The following is an 18,700-nucleotide window of genomic DNA, read 5'->3' on the forward strand; positions in this document are numbered from 1 at the left end:
GATAAGAGGGGTTCCAGAATTCCACCAAAACATTTATCACTTCTAAGTTCACTACCACATGTCGCAAAAATCCGATGTGATCATATAGCCGGAAGAACTTCATACGCCTTTCAACTATCCAACTAGCCCAAACGTTCCTCAATTCCCTTAGAGGGTTCAATATGGTACCAATCCTGACTTGAGCTAGCAGCATTGTGCTAGCCTCTTTATTTAGATTATCCCCTTAACAACTCTACTAGGGTTCAAAATATGACTAAACTACAGCTTCTTCCTCCTTATGCACCACCACTAAGTTATCCATGGGGTAATTTTGGGCCACCTCTGAATTTTGGCAAGGTAGGAGTGCGCCTAATATGAATGCAAAAAATATAAGACAACATATCAATGAATTTATCCAAGCACTACACAAATTAAATCCAGTTATGAGAAGAATGATGGAGCACTTGTCCCAACCTCAAGCGGATTTATCACTTAAGGTTTTCACCAAGGCTTTATCTTCAAGGAGAAGCTATAGTTAAATATGGGTGGTTCAAGCTTTATTCCCTATTGGTCAAAGGTTCCCAGCATGTTCACTATCCTCACCCAATAGGGCTTTGGACAACGTACAAATTGAGTGGAGTGGTTCACGCGCCCTCAAAGACCTTGTCTCATGAGAGCTAACGGTACTACACCCCTATCTAATCTTGAAAGGGAAAGCTCGGGTAGGAGGCTAGTGAAAGTGTGTGTGTGCTCATATAATTAGTCTATCCCCCTAATCCTCACACTTCATCAAAATTTGCACATGCTCATAAATCATACACAACATGTATATCATCAAAATATTTACAAGTATGTAATAATATCCATATTCACAAATAAAATATCATGGAGTAATCAAAAGACTATTAAATTCATATTAGGGATAATTCATAACAAATTAATGGCTCGACTCTCTAATTTCCCCAGCAGAGTCGCAAAGCTATCGCAACATTCCTAGAAAAGGGCCCAGAATGACGAGGAATAATAATATTATAATTTTTATAGAGTCACCACTAACCTATTATTTACCTAGTTGTGGTTAGGATACCTAATTACTACTCATTTGATTGGTCATTACACTAATCCTAGACCAAGAAACCAATAGTCTTGGTCTGTTTTTACCACAATTTGGATTAGGAGTTCAGTTATGCAAAGGAAAGGTATCAACACCTACTACACACCCGTTCTACAAACGGTACCTAATTAATTATGAAATATCCTTAAATTAAATTTAATAATATTTAATTAATTCTTTAAAAATAAAGCGAACAAAGGAATAAATAAGAAATTAAAGGGGGAATGTAAATTAAAGTGCGATTTAGGAATGTCTAATAAAAACTCCAAACAAGGGGATCTTGTAAGACAAACCTCTCTCAAAGCTAACATAGGTGAGGTTTGAAATACCTCTTTTGCCCTTTTTTAAATCATTAGGAGGCACCCTGGCAAAAGTCGGGAAAAATTGTCAAATTTTGAGTAAAAGAGTCTTTTAAAATATCCCTAGTTTTTTTCAAATTTTATAAAAAATTTCTAAGGCTTTTCAAAATTTTTCTAAAATTTTTCAAGATCTTTAAAGACTTTTTCTCATTTATTTTGACTCAAAAAAAGCTCTTTTATATATATATATATTATCTAATTTTTCCTGACAAACAATGTTACTCTAATGTGATCCAACACTGAAGTTAAAGTCAAAACAAGCAGCCCAAAACAAACAGTTAAAACCCTCTTCTATATCCTGTAATTAGTTTAGGATGACTACCCAAAACTACCATACCAGCTCACCTCAACGTGATGGGAAGAACCTTTACGGAAAAGGTAAATCTAAAGAGCCCAACTTATTTCTTTCTTCCTTCATCCTTTCACTGCTATTGACTCATACATTGAGGGTGTGTTTGGTGCAATGTCTAAGATTTGCAAGATTGAATTGAATTAAAGTGGATCGGATTAGCGTGGCAACAACTATCATCTCGTCTCATGTTTCGACTAGGACAGATAGAATAGGCTAATGCGAAAGACCGATACCACCCCACTAAAAATGCCAACGTGAAAAATGGAAGTCTTCGCCGAAGGGAGAGAAAAAAGTCTCGACTGCTTTCTCTATATCTCTAGCCACTAACTTCTCCAGCAATTAGTTTTGCGATTTGACTTTTCTACGGGTTCTTGGAGATTGAACGGACCATATCTGAATTTAAACCTCTTCAGTTGCCTTCATTGATTCGATGTTATGCTTGACATCATTTTGATTGATTAAGCTAATTATCTTTTTCTTGGGTTCGTGTTTGAAATCTAAGGCAACGTACTACACAATAGAGCTGAATTACACAGATCATTTTTATTATTTTTATTTCTTTTCATTGTGAAAGTGTGCTTTTCCTTCTATCGGTCAGGTTTCACAACATTAGCCTTCACTTTTTTCATGGTGTGCTGCTTTGGATTTGCATTGCTTGTATTCTTATTGTTCAATAAAGATTTAGTTGATTCGTGCACCAAATAAGTACTCCTAACTTGCAACAAGTGCATTGAGAAACTTCGCAAGAAAAGACCAACACTGTTTTCTATATTCGGAATATTTGAAATTGGATCATATAAAAAACAAAAAAATGTCAACAATACAAGTCTGACAGCAAAATGTTCAAAATCAAATGATGGGACAAATGAAATGCTATTAGTCGACCACGTTTATGTCCTCTCTCTCCAAGCCTACACAATTTTCCAAAACCAGCTGAGATTTATTGCTCATCAGCTGCAATAAGACGTTTAAACTGGCCAGGGATGTATTCATCCTTCTCCAGTGAATTAACTATTCCTCTATTTTACAAGCAGCTATGTTACACCATACAATATTATTGAAGCTGTTGCTTCGCCGCAGCCACACGTTGCGCAGGCTCCCCTGATTTATCCAATCATCTCATAATTTAGGACCCTGAGACCTTGCAGCCGAATCCAGGAGTCAAGGTAGGAATAAAAATGATACTATGTACAAAGAGAGTCCCCCTGCGAAAGTCGCGGCGAGCAGCCCAATCCCCTGTTTTTTCTTCTTTGAAGGGAGACGCCTGGCTTTCATTTTGCCAATGAATGAAAGAATATAGAAGTGCCATCATGTTGAGACTGAAAACCCATATGAAAAGTACCGATAGTGCCACAATTCTTTTAACTAGCAAGCGAAGCAGCCAGCTACTAGTTGAAGAAGTAAGGAGATTCCAAAACCTCTCTCAGATCAAAGTCTCCTCTCTCTGGCAAGGGAGGGAAATTCAATTTCGGGAAAGACTTCTGAAAGCCCTCCAACAACTGTACACAAGCCATCACAAACAAATTAATAACTTCCTACACACCAAGAAGTACAGATTTTCAGAATGGACGATATCACCTTCAAATATGATAAGTCATTTCAGTCTAGTATTTTTTGACCAACCATTTAGACCCTAGGCAGCCGGATTCACATTATTCCTCAAATTGGCAAAAAAATATTATAAAGATCCCTTTTATACAAGAATTCCTAATTGCTTCTTTTATACAAATCAATGCCAATTCACCAAAGAAATTTCGTCACTTTTTGTGTTTCCCTCAGCATCCAAAAAGGCTCATACCCTATCCAGCCCGGCCCACTAATATCGCCATATGGGGATGTGGTGAATGAAGACATAATACAAGAGTTCAAACAGTGACACATCTCTCTTCATGCCAATTTCAAATAAAAATCTGTAGAAATTCTCTACATTTTTTTTTTTTTTAAATAGAAAAAGAAGAGAATTCAATTTAAGAACAATGAATATACAAAAAAGAGGATAAGAAACCCTCCTATGAAGTAAACATAACAACAAAAGGAAAAAACTAACAATCAAAATAACAATTCCTGCCAATTAAACATGTTTCCAACAAAATAATCAAGATAATCCCAAGAATTTTTCTCCAGATTTATGCAGACATAATTTAAACAGGTTTCTGTCAAATAGCAAAATTATCTAGTAAAGAGGTGTCTACTTAAAACATCAGCTTTGGGCCAAGGAAATGGGCTTACATTGACAAAAAAGAAGCCTTGCAGAATAAAGTCAAGTCATATCCCGGCATGGATAACAGTGTATGTTACTCCTTAATTATTATATTTGATATAAAGAATATTTTAGATGGAAGAAGGGGCACTTTATGCAAATTGGGATGGGGTCAATAATGCTATGATGGCTCCATCCTATCCACACACACACACACACACAAATGAGGCATATGGAAAGTGTATTCTATCAATAATTTAAAATAGACTTCTTATCTAAGCTGCAGAGCATTTGAGATTAGAGATCTTGTACATTTTCCAATATTGGGGCTTCATAGAGTTCAACAAACTTTTCCCTGAGTATCCTGTTCATTTCATCCACATCACATGCATGTGTCCAGTATGAATCATGGACTCCTGTAATCATGAGTGTTTCCGAATAAGTTAGAACTGAAAATTTTCATATATAGCAGAAATAAAGCATGAGGAGATCCATAAAAAGACCTGCAAAATTCAAGCCTGCATTCCTGCAGGCAACAGCAGTCATCATCATGTGGGAACCATCGAGGGAGTGAACAAAGTTTGGAGGAAAAGCGGTCCTTTGCCGCCTAACCATAACCTATTATTATATGGAAAAAATGGGATTGAAACATTTGTATTTAGAAACTTGATGCATAAGAGTAAAGGCATTACTGTAAAATGAAAAAAAAAAAGAAAAAAAAAGACGAGTTTGTGACCCCATCAACAATCAAATTACACTGGTGAATAATTTTGAACAAAATTATCTTTTTCTGATAGAAAATTCTCCCAGGATTTACATAAAATGAGAAAGGAAAAGGAAAATAAAAAAACAACATATGTATGAATCAAATCCTCGCATCAGTAGTCCTGGATAAACCTCAATTTTCAACTGCTATTCTAGAATTTCTAATGGCATAAATATCAACAAAGCAGAACAGGGTTGTAGGAATTGGAAAAACTACCTTGTCAGATTCTTGTTTTAGTGCCAAAACCTGTAAGGAAGTTTTAATCTGCATCCAAATACAACACATCTCTACATTAACAAGAAATGGGAATAACTATGGCCACCTCAGATGTTCTATAAATGTATGAGAATATTACAAGACGCCTTCCTAATTTGTGATAAGGTTGCACAACAGGGAGTCCAAGAGGGGTTGTCCACCGCACAGCCTGATTCTCTAAAGCTATAATCTGTTTATATTCAATTTAGAGGTTAGTTAATGCAGGATATAATCACAATTTTGTCAGAAAACGACACTGAAAGAAGTGAGATGCAAATTAAAAACAAAACTTCAGACTACCCGATCAATTTGATTAGGCACTCGCCATCTATTTTCTTTGTTCAACTCAACAGTGAGATTTTTAATTTCAAATGGTGATAGAGAGTCTCTGAAAATTGAGTGTCCCATATTCTGAGTGATAAAAATCAGTTAACGTGTGTATCCTTTCATCATTTAATCAGGATTAATTCATGTGAGATAACACAACAAGCGCATCAAATTATGCATTCTTAACGAAACATACAAGCACAAAGGCTCCAGCAGAAGTGTGTTCCTTTAATTAATATTCAATTCATCTATTTATGAGGACAAAAGAAGAGTGAAAGGAGACGTTTTTACAGAACTAACCACCAAATGCCCAACGGCAAATGGCTGCTGTGTATGTTGTTTTCATCTGTATGTGTACATAACCCTCCAATTAAATTAACCAAAGGAATCTAACATACTGCCTCCAGACAATCACCAGCCATGAACAGCCTCTAATCAAATCTCTAAAACAGTGAACAAAAAAGCCTATTAAGTGGGAAATTGCCTAAAAGTTATATAAAGTAAGATATACCATAAATGATAACCAAAGTTGAATTCTTCATCAAAACGGTGAAAAATAAAGATCTTTGTTTTATCCCTACTCCATAGCATCCTTTTGCTTTCTTCAAACACATAATGTTTCTTCTCCTTTACTTTTTTATAGGCATAAGACTCACAACCACCATACTTCCCTTGTCAAAATTGATGTCCACAGTAACTTCTAAGTGTTAAAATAAAGATCAGCAAAAACCCCATAACAGAGATATAATAAGAAAATAAGGGGCAAAATAAAATTACCAGCGATGATATAGTTTTGGTGAGACTTGTTACTTCTCTATCACTTGGCCATTAATGACTTAAAAAAGAATCTGAGGATGTAATCACCTAATTTTTTCACTCTTTTATCCTTATATCATCTTTCATGAGATTTTATTTATTTTCTATTCCCCCCCCCCCCCCAAAAAAAAAAAATAAAAAATAAAAACATTTCTCCCTCATCTTTCCCGTTCTTCCGTTGTTTGCCATCGTGTCATAGCTTTGGTGAACACGTCCGCTATCTAAAGGTCGCTTGAGACATAGGTTTTTCTCAGTCTACTCCCACTCCTCTTCATGCTGATAATACGAGTGCTATTCAGATCACTACAAACCCCGTCCATCATGAGCATACCAAACATATTGAGGTTTACTGCCATTCTACTCGGGAAGCTGTCGATACTCGGGTCATCTCTCTTCCACATGTCTCAAGCGACCTTCAGATAGCAGACGTCTTCACCAAAGCTATGACACGACTACCTCATCAGTTACTTGTTGGCAAATTGATGCTTCTTGATCGACCAGCATCAATTTGAGGGGGAATGTTAGTAGGATAGACAACAAACTTACCATAAATTGTTCTACATTTATTTAGGAAACAAATCTGTCAAACCTACCATAAATTGTTGTATAGTTATTTAGGAAACAGATCTGTAAATATCTTTCCTGAATTAGGGGTCAATGCTTAATGTTAAGATATGCTGTAATTAGGATGCTTAATGTTAGGAGATGCTGTAAATAGGAGATATTGTAATTAAGGGATATATTGTAATTAGGGAAAATGACTTCTATATAAGAAAAGGACCACTCGATTGAGGGTCATCGAGCAAATCTGACATGGTAGAGCCACTCTCTGAATCAACCTTGTCTTTGGTCCAATTTTTGTGGTTCTAGGCTCTGGTTTCTTGGGTGCAGGTTCTGGTTTGCAGTTTTTTGGTGAATTTCGAGAGATTCTAGTTATGACTAACAACTCCAACTCAGAAGTCTTTCAAACTCCATTTACAGGGAAGAATTATGCTACCTGGGAGTTTCAGTTTCAACTTTTTGTCATGGGAAAGGAATTGTGGGGTCATGTTGATGTGAGTAATCCAGCACCTACCGATCCTACAAAGTTGATTCAATGGAAGGTGAAAGATGCTCGCATGATGACTTGGATTCTTGGGTCTGTTGATCCACTGCTTATACTCAATTTAAGGCCTTACATGATAGCTAAATCGATGTGGGAGTAGTTGAAAAAGGTCTATCATCAAGATCATTCCGACCGGCGATTTCAGTAGGAAACTGATCAGCCTATTCCCAAGGTATACTCTCTGTTCAGGAATATTTCTGTGGTTTTCAGAATCTTTGGGCTGAACTTTCCGACATTGTGTATGCCAACATGTCAGCCGAGTCTCTCTCCACTGTTCAAGCAGTCCATGAAGCTAGCAAAAGAGACCATTTTTTAATGAAACTAAGGCCAGAATTCGAGTCTATTCGTTCCAACCTGATGCACAGGGATACTTGACCATCTCTTGATGCGTGTTTTGGAGCACTTATTCGAGAGGAATGTCCTTTGACTCAATCTTTGCTTCCACAAGAGAACGCTGTCGCATACGCTGCTCAAGGCAAGGGGAGGGGTCGAGACATGCATACGGTTCAATGCTACAGTTGCAAAGATTATGGGCATATTGCTGCCCATTGTGCTAAAAAGTTATGCAGCTACTGTAAACAGAAGGGGCACATAATCAAAGAATGCCCAACACGTCCTCAAAACCGACCAGTGAATGCTTATCATGCTACTGTTACTGGCCACACTTCGGGTGGGCAACCAGCACTCAAAATCTCGCTCCAGTGTCACCTTCCAGTGCTGCTACACCTGCCTTTACACAAGAAATGGTGCAGCAAATAATTGTATCGCATTTTCCGCTTTAGAGCTGCAAGGTAAGGGTACTATACCCTCTCAATCTTGGCTTGTTGATTCCGCTGCATCTAATCACATAACCAGTTCTCCTGATATGCTTAGCAATGTTCATAAGTACACTGGTTCTTCTAATATTCAAGTTGCTAATGGCCATCTTTTACCGATTACTGGGGTTGGTGATATCACACCGTCACTTGCTAATATTTTTGTATCGCCCGGGCTTTCTACGAGTCCAATCTCGGTTGGACAATTAGTGGATGATAATTATAATGTTCAGTTTTCTAGTAATGGTTGTCATGTGCAGGATCCGGTCTCTCGGAGGACAACAGCAAAGGGGCCTAAAGTTGGGAGACTGTTTCCATTATACTCTTCCATTCCTAGTATCATTTCTTTGGCTTGTACTACTGTTTCCAATAATTGTGAAGTATGGCACAAACGTTTAGGCCATCCAAACAATGTTGTTATATCTCATTAGCTGAATTCTGATTTGTTGGGAAAAAATGATTCTTCTTTGCCTCATGCTTTGTCTTTTGATTGTTCTACGTGTAAAATCGGAAAAAGTAAGATTCTTCCCTTCCCTTCTTCCGGGTGTAGGGCAAAGAATTGCTTTGACCTAGTTCATAGTGATGTATGGGGCATTACTCCTGTCATTTCTCATGCTCATTATAAATATTTTGTGACATTCATAGACGACTATAATCGGTATACTTGGGTATATTTTCTGCGCTATAAGTCTGAAGTCTTTGCTGTTTTCAAATCGTTTCTAGCATATGTTGAGAATCAATTTACCACTAGCATTAAGACTTCATGATCTGATTCTGGTGAAGAATAGATGTCTCATGAATTTCTTGAGTTTCTTCGTCACAAAGGAATTGTTTTTCACCGCTCGTGCTACAACAGTATATTTGATCAATAGGTTGCCTTCTAAAGTGCTAAATTTCAACTCTCCATACTATCATCTGCATAAACAGCACCCTAGCTTTCTTGACTTGCGCACTTTTGGCTGTGTCTGTTTTGTGCATCTACCTCCACATCAACATCACAAACTCTCTGCACAATCTGTGAAATGTGCCTTTATGGGATATGGCTAATCTCAAAAAGGATTTGTGTGCCTATGATGCTTCTTCCAATAAATTTCATATATCTCGTAATGTCGTTTTCTTTGAGCATCAATGTTTCTTTCCTAGTTCTCTTACATCATCTCCTGCAGTTTCTGTTTTTCCTCACTTTGATGATTTGATATGCCCTCCTAAACGCCTCAAGCGTGGTTTGTGTATGAACGCCGTCAGCCAACTCTACTCCTTCCTGAGTCTGATCTGCCACTTGATCCTAATCCCGTTTTTCATCCTCCTCGATGATCTGGCCGTGCTTCTCATCCACCAGATAGGTATGGTCTCCCTCATACCTCCTTCACGGCTACCTTATCAACTGTGTTGATTCCTAATTCCTATTCACAAGCTGATAAACATGAGTGTTGGAGAAAGGTTATGCAGGAAGAACTTCAAGCTCTTCAAGAAAATCAGACTTGGGACATGGTCCCTTGTCCTTCTCATATCAAGCTAATTGGGTGTAAGTGGGTTTTTTCTGTGAAACTGATGGATCTATGGACCGTTATAAGGCTCATTTGGTTGCCCTTGGTAACCGCCAAGAGTATGGGGTTGACTATGAGATCTTTGCTCCTGTTGCTAAAATGACCAGTGTGTGTACTATTATTGCCATTGCAGCCTCTCAGGGATGGTCCATTTTTCCAGATGGATGTGAAGAACGCATTTCTTCACGGTGATTTACAGGAAGATGTTTACATGATGTTGGGCTTTTGTGGAGCCTAGTTATGTTAAATATGGATGATGACCTAACCTTTCTTTAATGAGAGATTTCTATCCTAAGGCTTAGTCCATGGAGTGAATTTTTTGGGCTGTACTCATGGGGGTCCGGGGGCAACATCCCTGGGAAAATTTTTTGAGCCCGTTTTGTAGTCCATTCGGAACCCTGTCTACAGCATATAAAATCATTATTTTCGAGTGATTAGGGTTAAGCGGTCGCATTTGCGAGAGAGCGAGAGGGAGAACATTGTATCGCCACACTCTCTGTGTTTTCTTCCCTAATAATAGTGAAATCCCTGCAACTCTGTGGACGTAGGCAAAATTGCCGAACCACGTAAATACTATCTTGTGTGTGTGATTGATTTTTCTTTGGCGTATATTCTTTCTCCATTTTATTTCTCACAGGTTTCGAGAATTTATTCTTAAAACTAACAACTAGTATCAGAGGTTAGGGTTAGATTCGAGTGGAAGCAATGGCAGAGGAAGCAAGAAAGGCGTCTGGAATGGAAAAGTTTGATGGCACAGACTTTGGATTCTGGAGGATGCAGATCGAGGATTATCTCTATGGGAAGAAGTTACATCTGCCGCTTCTAGGAGAAAAACCTGCCACAATGAAGGACGAGGAATGGACTCTCCTTGACAGACAGGTAGTGGGAGTTATAAGATTAACTCTGTCTAGGTCCGTTGCACACAACGTCGTGAAGGAGAAGACTACAACAGATCTGATGAAGGCTTTGTCTGGTATGTATGAAAAACCGTCAGCAAACAACAAGGTACATCTGATGAAGAAATTATTTAATTTAAAGATGGCAAAAAATGCATCTGTAGCACAACATCTGAATGAGTTTAATACTATCACAAATCAATTATCGTCGGTAGAAATTGATTTTGATAATGAGATTCATGCACTGATCGTTTTGGCTTCGTTGCCAAATAGTTGGGAGGCAATGAGGATGGCACTAAGCAACTCTACTGGAAAAGAAAAACTGAAGTATAATGATATATGGGATTTAATTCTGGCTGAGGAGATTCGCAGAAGAGATGCGGGTGAAACCTCAAGATCTAGTTCTGGCCTAAACCTTGAGACAAGAGGCAGAGGTAATGACCGAAATTCAAATCAAGGTAGATCAAAATTCAGAAACTATAATCGAAACAGAAGTAAATCTAGATTTGGCCAAAAGGGACAATGTTGGAACTGCGAGAAAACGGGTCATTTTAGGAGACAATGCAAAAGTCTTAAGAAGAAGAATGAGGATGATTCTGCTAATGCTGTAACAGAAGAGGTACAGGATGCACTACTTCTTGCAATAGACAGTCCACTTGATGATTGGGTTTTGGACTCAGGAGCTTCGTTTCATACCACTTCACATCATGAAATCATACAGAACTATATAGCAGGAGATTTTGGTAAGGTGTATTTGGCTAATGGTACAGCCTTGGATGTTGTGGGTATGGGAAACGTCCGAATGTCATTGCCCAATGGGTCTGTTTGGTTACTGGAGAAAGTACGACATTCCTGACCTGAGAAGGAATTTGATTTCTGTCGGACAGCTTGATGATGAAGGGCATGCGATGTTGTTTGCTGGTGGCACTTGGAAGGTTACAAAGGGAGCCAGAGTATTGGCTCGTGGAAAGAAATCTGGTACTCTATACATGACCTCAAGTCCAAGAGATACAATTGCAGTTGCTGAAGCAAGTACTGATACAAGCTTATGACACCGTAGACTTGGTCACATGAGTGAGAAAGGGATGAAGATGCTGCTGTCAAAAGGGAAACTACCGAAATTGAAGTCCGTTGATTTTGACTTGTGTGAAAACTGCATCTTAGGAAAGCAAAAAAGAGTGAGTTTCTTGAAAAGTGGCAGAATACTGAAGGCTGAAAAATTGGAGTTAGTGCACACAGATTTATGGGGGCCTTCTCCCGTTGCATCCCTTGGAGGCTCAAGGTACTACGTTACTTTCATTGATGACTCAACCAGAAAGGTATGGGTTTATTTTATGAAAAATAAATATGATGTATTTGAAACTTTTAAGAAGTGGAAGGCTATGCTTGAGACAGAGATAGATTTGAAAGTGAAGTGTTTGAGGTTGGATAATGGAGGAGAGTACATAGATGGAGGGTTCAAAGAGTATTGTATTGCACATGGAATCAGAATGGAAAAAACCATTCGTGAAACACCACAGTAGAATGGTGTGGCTGAGCGTATGAACAGAACTCTCAATGAGCATGCTAGGAGTATGAGGTTGCATGCTGGACTACCAAAAACTTTCTGGGTTGATGCTGTTAGTACTGCAGCTTATTAGATAAACTGAGGACCTTCAATTCCCATGGAGTTCAGACTTCCCGAAGAGGTTTGGAGTGATAAAGAGGTAAAGTTCTCTCACTTAAAAGTTTTTGGTTGTGTTTCTTATGTTCATATTGATTCTAATGCTCGTAGTAAACTTGATGCAAAGTCCAAAATATGTTATTTCATTGGCTATGGTGATGAAAAATTTGGCTATCAGTTTTGGGATAAACAAAACAGGAAAATCATCAGAAGTAGAAATGTGATATTTAATGAAAAGGTTATGTACAATGACAGGTCAACTGTAGTGTCTGATATCACAACAATAGATCAAAAGAGATCTGAGTTTGTTAACTTAGATGAGTTGATTGAAAGTATTGTCCAGGAAAGAGGTGAAGATGATAAGGAGAATGTAGAATCACAAGCAAATCAGAATACACCTGTAGCTGCGGTCCGTAGATCTTCCAGGACCATTAGACCTCCACAACGTTATTCACCTGCTTTAAATTATCTTCTGCTAACTGATGGTGGTGAGCCAGAGTGTTATGATGAAACCTTACAGGATGAAAGTTCAAGCAAGTGGGAGTTAGCCATGAAGGATGAGATGGACTCCTTGTTGGGGAATCAGACATGGGAACTAACTGAATTGCCAGTAGGGAAGAAGGCTTTGCACAACAAGTGGGTATACAAAATTAAGAACGAACATGATGGTAGCAAGCGCTACAAAGCCAGATTAGTTGTCAAAGGGTTTCAGCAAAAGGAAGGCATTGACTTCACAAAAATATTTTCTCCAGTTGTGAAGATGGCGACAATCAAACTGGTACTGGGAATGGTGGCTGCAGAAAATCTACATTTTGAGTAGTTAGATGTGAAAACGGCATTCCTTCATGGTGACTTGGAGGAAGACATCTACATGATTTAGCCAGAAGGGTTCATTGTCCAGGGACGATAGAATTTAGTCTGCAAACTGAGAAAGAGCTTGTATGGTCTAAAACAAGCTTCAAGACAGTGGTATAAGAAATTTGATAGTTTTATGCATAAAATTGGGTTCAAGAGATGTGAAGCTTATCACTGTTGTTATGTTAAGTTCTTTGACAATTCTTATATCATTTTACTGTTATATGTAGATGATATACTTATTACAGGGTCTAGCATTGAGGAGATTAATAATCTGAAGAAGCAATTGTCAAAACAGTTTGCAATGAAGGATTTGGGAGCTGCAAAGCAAATCCTTGGAATGAGAATCATTAGAGACAAGGCTAATGGTACATTGAAGCTTTCACAGTTAGAGTATATGAAGAAAATTCTCAGCAGATTCAACATGAATGAAGCTAAACCAGTGAGCACACCCTTGGGTAGTCATTTCAAACTGAGCAAGGAACAGTTACTGAAGACAGAAGAAGAAAGGGACCATATGAGCAAGGTGCCCTATGCCTCAGCTATTGGCAGCTTGATGTATGCTATGGTGTGTACAAGGCCAGATATTACACATGCAGTGGGAGTTGTAATCAGATTCATAAGTAGGCCAGGAAAGCAGCATTGGGAGGCAGTCAAGTGGATTCTGAGATATCTAAGGGGTTCATCAGATACATGTCTTTACTTCACAGGTGCAAGTTTGAAACTGTAGGGTTATGTAGACGTTGATTTTGCTGGTGATAATGATAGTAGAAAGAGTACTACTAGGTTTGTATATACTCTAGGTGGTACAGCTATATCTTGGGCTTCAAACTTACAAAAGATTGTTACTTTGTCCACTACAGAAGCTGAGTATGTTGCAACAACTGAAGCTAGAAAGGAGATGATTTGGCTACATGGTTTCTTAGACGAATTGGGTAAGAAGCAGAAGATGGGCATTCTACACAGTGACAGCCAAAGTGCAATTTTTCTTGCCAAAAATTCGGCTTTTCATTCAAAATCGAAACATATACAGACAAATACCACTTTATCCATTACCTTAATGAAGATAAGCTGGTAATACTTGAGAAGATTTGTGGATCTAAGAACCCGACAGACATGTTGACTAAGGGTGTTACTATTGAGAAGCTGAAACTGTGTGCAACTTCAGTTGGTCTTCTAGCTTGAGGACAAAAGGATGAGTTGCAGGGATGAGGGATTGTTCATTTAGAGGATTTGCAGTACAATATTGGTGATTGAACTAGTCTCCAAGTGGAAGATTTGTTGGGCTTTTGTGGAGCTTAGTAACGTTAAATCTGGATGATGACCCGACCTTTCTTTAATGAGAGATTTTTATCCTAAGGCTTAGTTCATGGAGTGAATTTTTTGGGCCGTAACCAGGAAAATTTTTTGGGCCCATTTTGTAGCCCATTCGAAACCTTGTCTGCAACATATAAAATCATTATTTTGGGAGATTAGGGTTAAGCGATCGCACTTGCGAGAGAGCAAGAGGGAGAGCATTGTATCACCGCACTCTCTGTGTTTTCTTCCTGATAATAGTGAAATCCCTGCAACTCCGTGGACATAGGCAAAATTGCCGAACCACGTAAATACTGTCTTGTGCGTGTGATTGATTTTTCTTTGACGTATATTCTTTCTCCATTTTGTTTCTCACAGGTTTCGGGAATTTGTTCTTAATTCCTAACACGTGACACCTCCTCCGGGCCTCTGCTCGTCGTCAACGTTGAATGTGTGTAAGCTGAAGTGCTCTCTGTATGGTTCGAAACAGGCTCTCTAGGCCTGGTTTGATAAGTTCTGCGCTACCTTACTTCGGTTTTCTTTCATCCAAAGTCAGTATGATTCCTTGTTGTTTCTTCATACGACTTTTGTTGGTATTGTTCTTCTTCTGGTTTATGTCGACGACATTGTCATCACTGGGACTAATTCTGCTCTCATTGATCAGCTCAAGCAACATCTTCACGATTCCTCCCATATGAAGGATCTTGGTCCTCTCCAGTAATTCCTCAGTTTGGAAGTTCAGTCCGATTCATCTGGGGTTTTCCTACATCAACATAAATACACGGAGGACTTGATTTCCTTGTCTGGTTTGCAGGACTCCTCTTCCATGGATACCCCATTGGAAGTGAATGTCAAGTATCGACGAGGAGGGGGATCTCCTTCCTGATCCCATGGTGTTTCGACAGTTAGTTGGTAGTCTCAATTATCTCACTATTACATGGCCTACTCTGATACCATGTCAGATTTGCTCGATGACCCTCAATCGGGTGGTCCTTTTCTTATATATAAGTCATTTTCCCTAATTAAAATATATCCCTTAATTACAGTATTTCCTAATTACAGCATCTCCTAACATAAAGCATTGACCCCTAATTCAAGAAAGATATTTACATCTCTGTTTCCTAAATAACTATACAACAATTTATGGTAGGTTTGACAGATTTGTTTCCTAAATAAATGTAGAACAATTTATGTAAAGTTTGTTGTCCATCCTACTAACATTCATAACAGACATTTAGAGGGACAATCTTGTTTCAGACTGCTAGTTCAGTGAGGAAAAAAGTGGCTGCAACATTCTCTTCGCAAGTGCAAGTCACTACATCTACATTACAGGCTCTAAGGGCCTTGTTACAACCATGGCTTTAGACAAAATTAGTACTTTACCATTCTTTAAAATTATTATTATTATTATTATTATTATTATTATTATTATTATTATTATAAGTCAAACAAATATTGAAAGGCAAACAAAAAAAATTAAAATTTACTAATGTTGGCCTACATGCGCATTACCCGTTGTGCATATGTATTATTTACTTGGTAAATCTGCTCCTCGTCTGTGTCGAGGTCCAAGGTTCAATTCAAATTCTACAAACAGCAAATACATGGAAAATTACTTCTTCTTTTTTTTGTGCAAGGGGACGGACTGACCCACCAGCGGTCTCAGATCCAGGCCGAGGTCTAACCCAATCAGCTAGGTCAACACCACCTCGTCTCAAATCAGATATTTCAGGGTTAACAAGAAGCAGTTAAGCAGAACAGCATGATCACTTGTTATAGTCGAACACGGTTGGACTGGCTGGCCCAGCCTGGGTTTCATCTAACGTTGTAAGGGTTTAAACTTTAAATCTACCATACCATCTTGAAAAACAAGATTTTAGATTGAAAATTTTGAATCATGCAACTGTCCTGTTCATGGGTAGTAACTCCCAACCTTCTACTTTGATTCTGCATCAAAAACAAGAAATCAAAAGGATTTCTTGCAAAATATGTAGTTAAAAGTAAACTATATGTAATTATTAAATACTTTTTACTCGTTTTTAGCTAAAATATACATATTTGGTAATACCAAAAATTTATATATTCTTTTTACTAACTAATGATGTAGTAAACTAGTCATCAAAAACAATTTTTTCTTAAACATTATTTAAACATAAATATTAACTAATTTTATTTTTTTCTTACTAAGCCTTTTTCTAAGTTACCAAAATTAAATTTACTAATAATCACAATTAATATATACCATGCAGTTAATTATTAAATGTTATTTGCCAACCAAAATATATGCAAATTTACCAATACAAATCTTAGAATAGACTACCTAAATCCAAATAATATGAATCTTTAATAAATAAATATATATACTAACTACATCTGTTTTTTACTTCTATAAGCCTTTTATTAATTTACTAAAAATTAAATTCACTAATAATCATTATTAATATATACTATGCAGTTAATCATTAAATATTATTTCCTCAGGTGGGTGTGGCATTCTTGAGTGACCCTTGTCTTATTCAGGAGATCCATGGTGGTAATCCTACACCAGTTGGGTTTTGGGATCCAGTAGTGGAGAGAGTGTCTAAGAATTTGAATTGTTGGAATTTTTTCTCTAGGTGGTTATCACCCTTATTCAGGCTTCTCTCTCTCTAAGAAAATTGAAAAAGTAATGAGGGATTTCCATTGATCATCTAGTTAGTTGGGAGATTTTGTGTTGATCTAAGGTGGAAGGAGATTTGGGTCTTGGAAATCTAAAAACACTGCTTTATTGGATCAGTGGCTGTGGCGCTTTCTCTTTGAGGAGAACTCCCTTCGTCATAAAGTTATAAGAAGTAAATTCAGCTTAGCGCTACTGGGTGTGTTAGTAATTGGGGTTTAAGATGTTCTATGGACAGTCCTTGGAAGAGTATTGCTCAGATTTATCCTCTAATTATTCCTTTTTTTGGGTTGAAAAAGAAGGTATATTCAAAGGATTATTTATATAAGGAATAATTAATTATTCCTTTTTTTGGGTTGAAAAAGAAGGCATATTCAAAGGATTATTTATATAAGGAATAATCCTTTGATTATTCCTTATATAAACAATGTTGTGCTCAATGTCTCTCAGATCCTCTTCTGGGAAGATACATGGGTGGGAAATTATGTAGTCCATTTACTTCCTAGTCTATATCATGTCTCTTCAGCACAGAATAATTTCATTGCTTACTTAATTCACATGGTTCTACTACTTGGGATTCCAACTTCTGTAGGCATCTAAATGATAGGGAGCTCAAGGAACTCTCTTTGCTGGCTTTGTTGGAAGGTCGCCATCTCTCAAGTGAGAGAGATAATTGGAATTGGGTTTGGCTTCCTGAGGATTCTATTATTCTAAATCGTTCTTTAAGCATTTGATCAGAGCCTTATCTTTCCCCTTCATTGTTTTATCTGGAAAGCTAAAGTCTCCCTCTAAGACCAAGGCTTCTATTTGGTTAGTTGTTCTTAATCGAGTAAACACCAATAATATTTTCCAGAGTAGGAGGCCTATCGTCAAATGTTTGTTTCTAGTGCTTAAATAGCTTAGAACCTGCATTGCATCTATTTTCGCATTGCTCTTCACTTGGGAGATCTGGAAGAACTTGTTCGCTGTTTTGGTGGAGAAATGGATTTTCCCAAATTTGGTGGAGGATTTATTGCATATCTTTGGACAAGCGGAGATGGTTTAGTTTCATGGGCTTGTGGACCTGTGGCATCTTTGAAATTTTATGGGGAATTCGGATGGCAAGGAATGCACGTATCTTCTCAGTAAAGAGGAAGTCAGAGGTACTTTGCTTTGGGATAGGATTTAGTACTTGGCTTCTCTCTGGTCTTCTGCAGCAGGCTGTTTTAAGAGGTGCCTTCATCAATTCTTCAGAGATTGGAAGGAGGCTTTGTTTTGATTATTTCTCTTCTTTTTTCGTTTCTTCTTTTCATAGGAGGATCTTCTTCTCTTCTTTGTACAGTCTTTCCTCTATAATGATTGTTTTCTTTTTCTATAAAAAAAATAAAAATAAATTGTGACTAACTCATTGGTTAACTGGCCTCCCATCAAATTGTCAACTGGTTTAAACATCTTCCTTCCTCAGCTTACATGAGCTTGAGCATAATTGACTCCCATTCATGAAGAAATGATAAAATCAATAATCTGTCCAGTTTTGGAAGCCAACTACATTGACCACTCTACAGGCTAGAACAAAATCAACAATTAGACGAATTAACTCTCTAATGCAGTTTCTGATGTCAAAACCAATTATCCCCATGCCTATAACAAGACCAACTAACGAAGTTATCTCAAAATATATTACATGTTATCCTAAAAATAAATACAAGAATTAGCAGAT

The 18,700-nt window shown here is 37.7% G+C and overlaps 1 protein-coding gene across 2 annotated transcripts in view; it reads right to left on the reverse strand.

The window, feature by feature from the left end:
- Nucleotides 1–2,564: 2,564 nt before the first annotated feature.
- Nucleotides 2,565–18,700, reverse strand: part of LOC131153239 (DNA-directed RNA polymerase 1B, mitochondrial-like) — a 50,618-nt gene continuing 34,482 nt past the window's right edge. For both annotated transcript variants that reach the window (XM_058105409.1, XM_058105410.1), the window contains 5 exons: nucleotides 5,126–5,215; nucleotides 4,987–5,034; nucleotides 4,508–4,622; nucleotides 4,317–4,420; nucleotides 2,565–3,303 (listed from right to left, as the gene is read on the reverse strand). In XM_058105409.1, the coding sequence (XP_057961392.1) occupies nucleotides 3,193–3,303; nucleotides 4,317–4,420; nucleotides 4,508–4,622; nucleotides 4,987–5,034; nucleotides 5,126–5,215 (468 nt within the window). In that variant the 3' untranslated portion in view covers nucleotides 2,565–3,192. The remainder of the gene's footprint in view (nucleotides 3,304–4,316; nucleotides 4,421–4,507; nucleotides 4,623–4,986; nucleotides 5,035–5,125; nucleotides 5,216–18,700) is intronic.

This window comes from Malania oleifera, chromosome 4, assembly GCF_029873635.1.
Source record: "Malania oleifera isolate guangnan ecotype guangnan chromosome 4, ASM2987363v1, whole genome shotgun sequence".
NCBI classification, from domain to species: Eukaryota; Viridiplantae; Streptophyta; class Magnoliopsida; order Santalales; family Ximeniaceae; genus Malania; species Malania oleifera.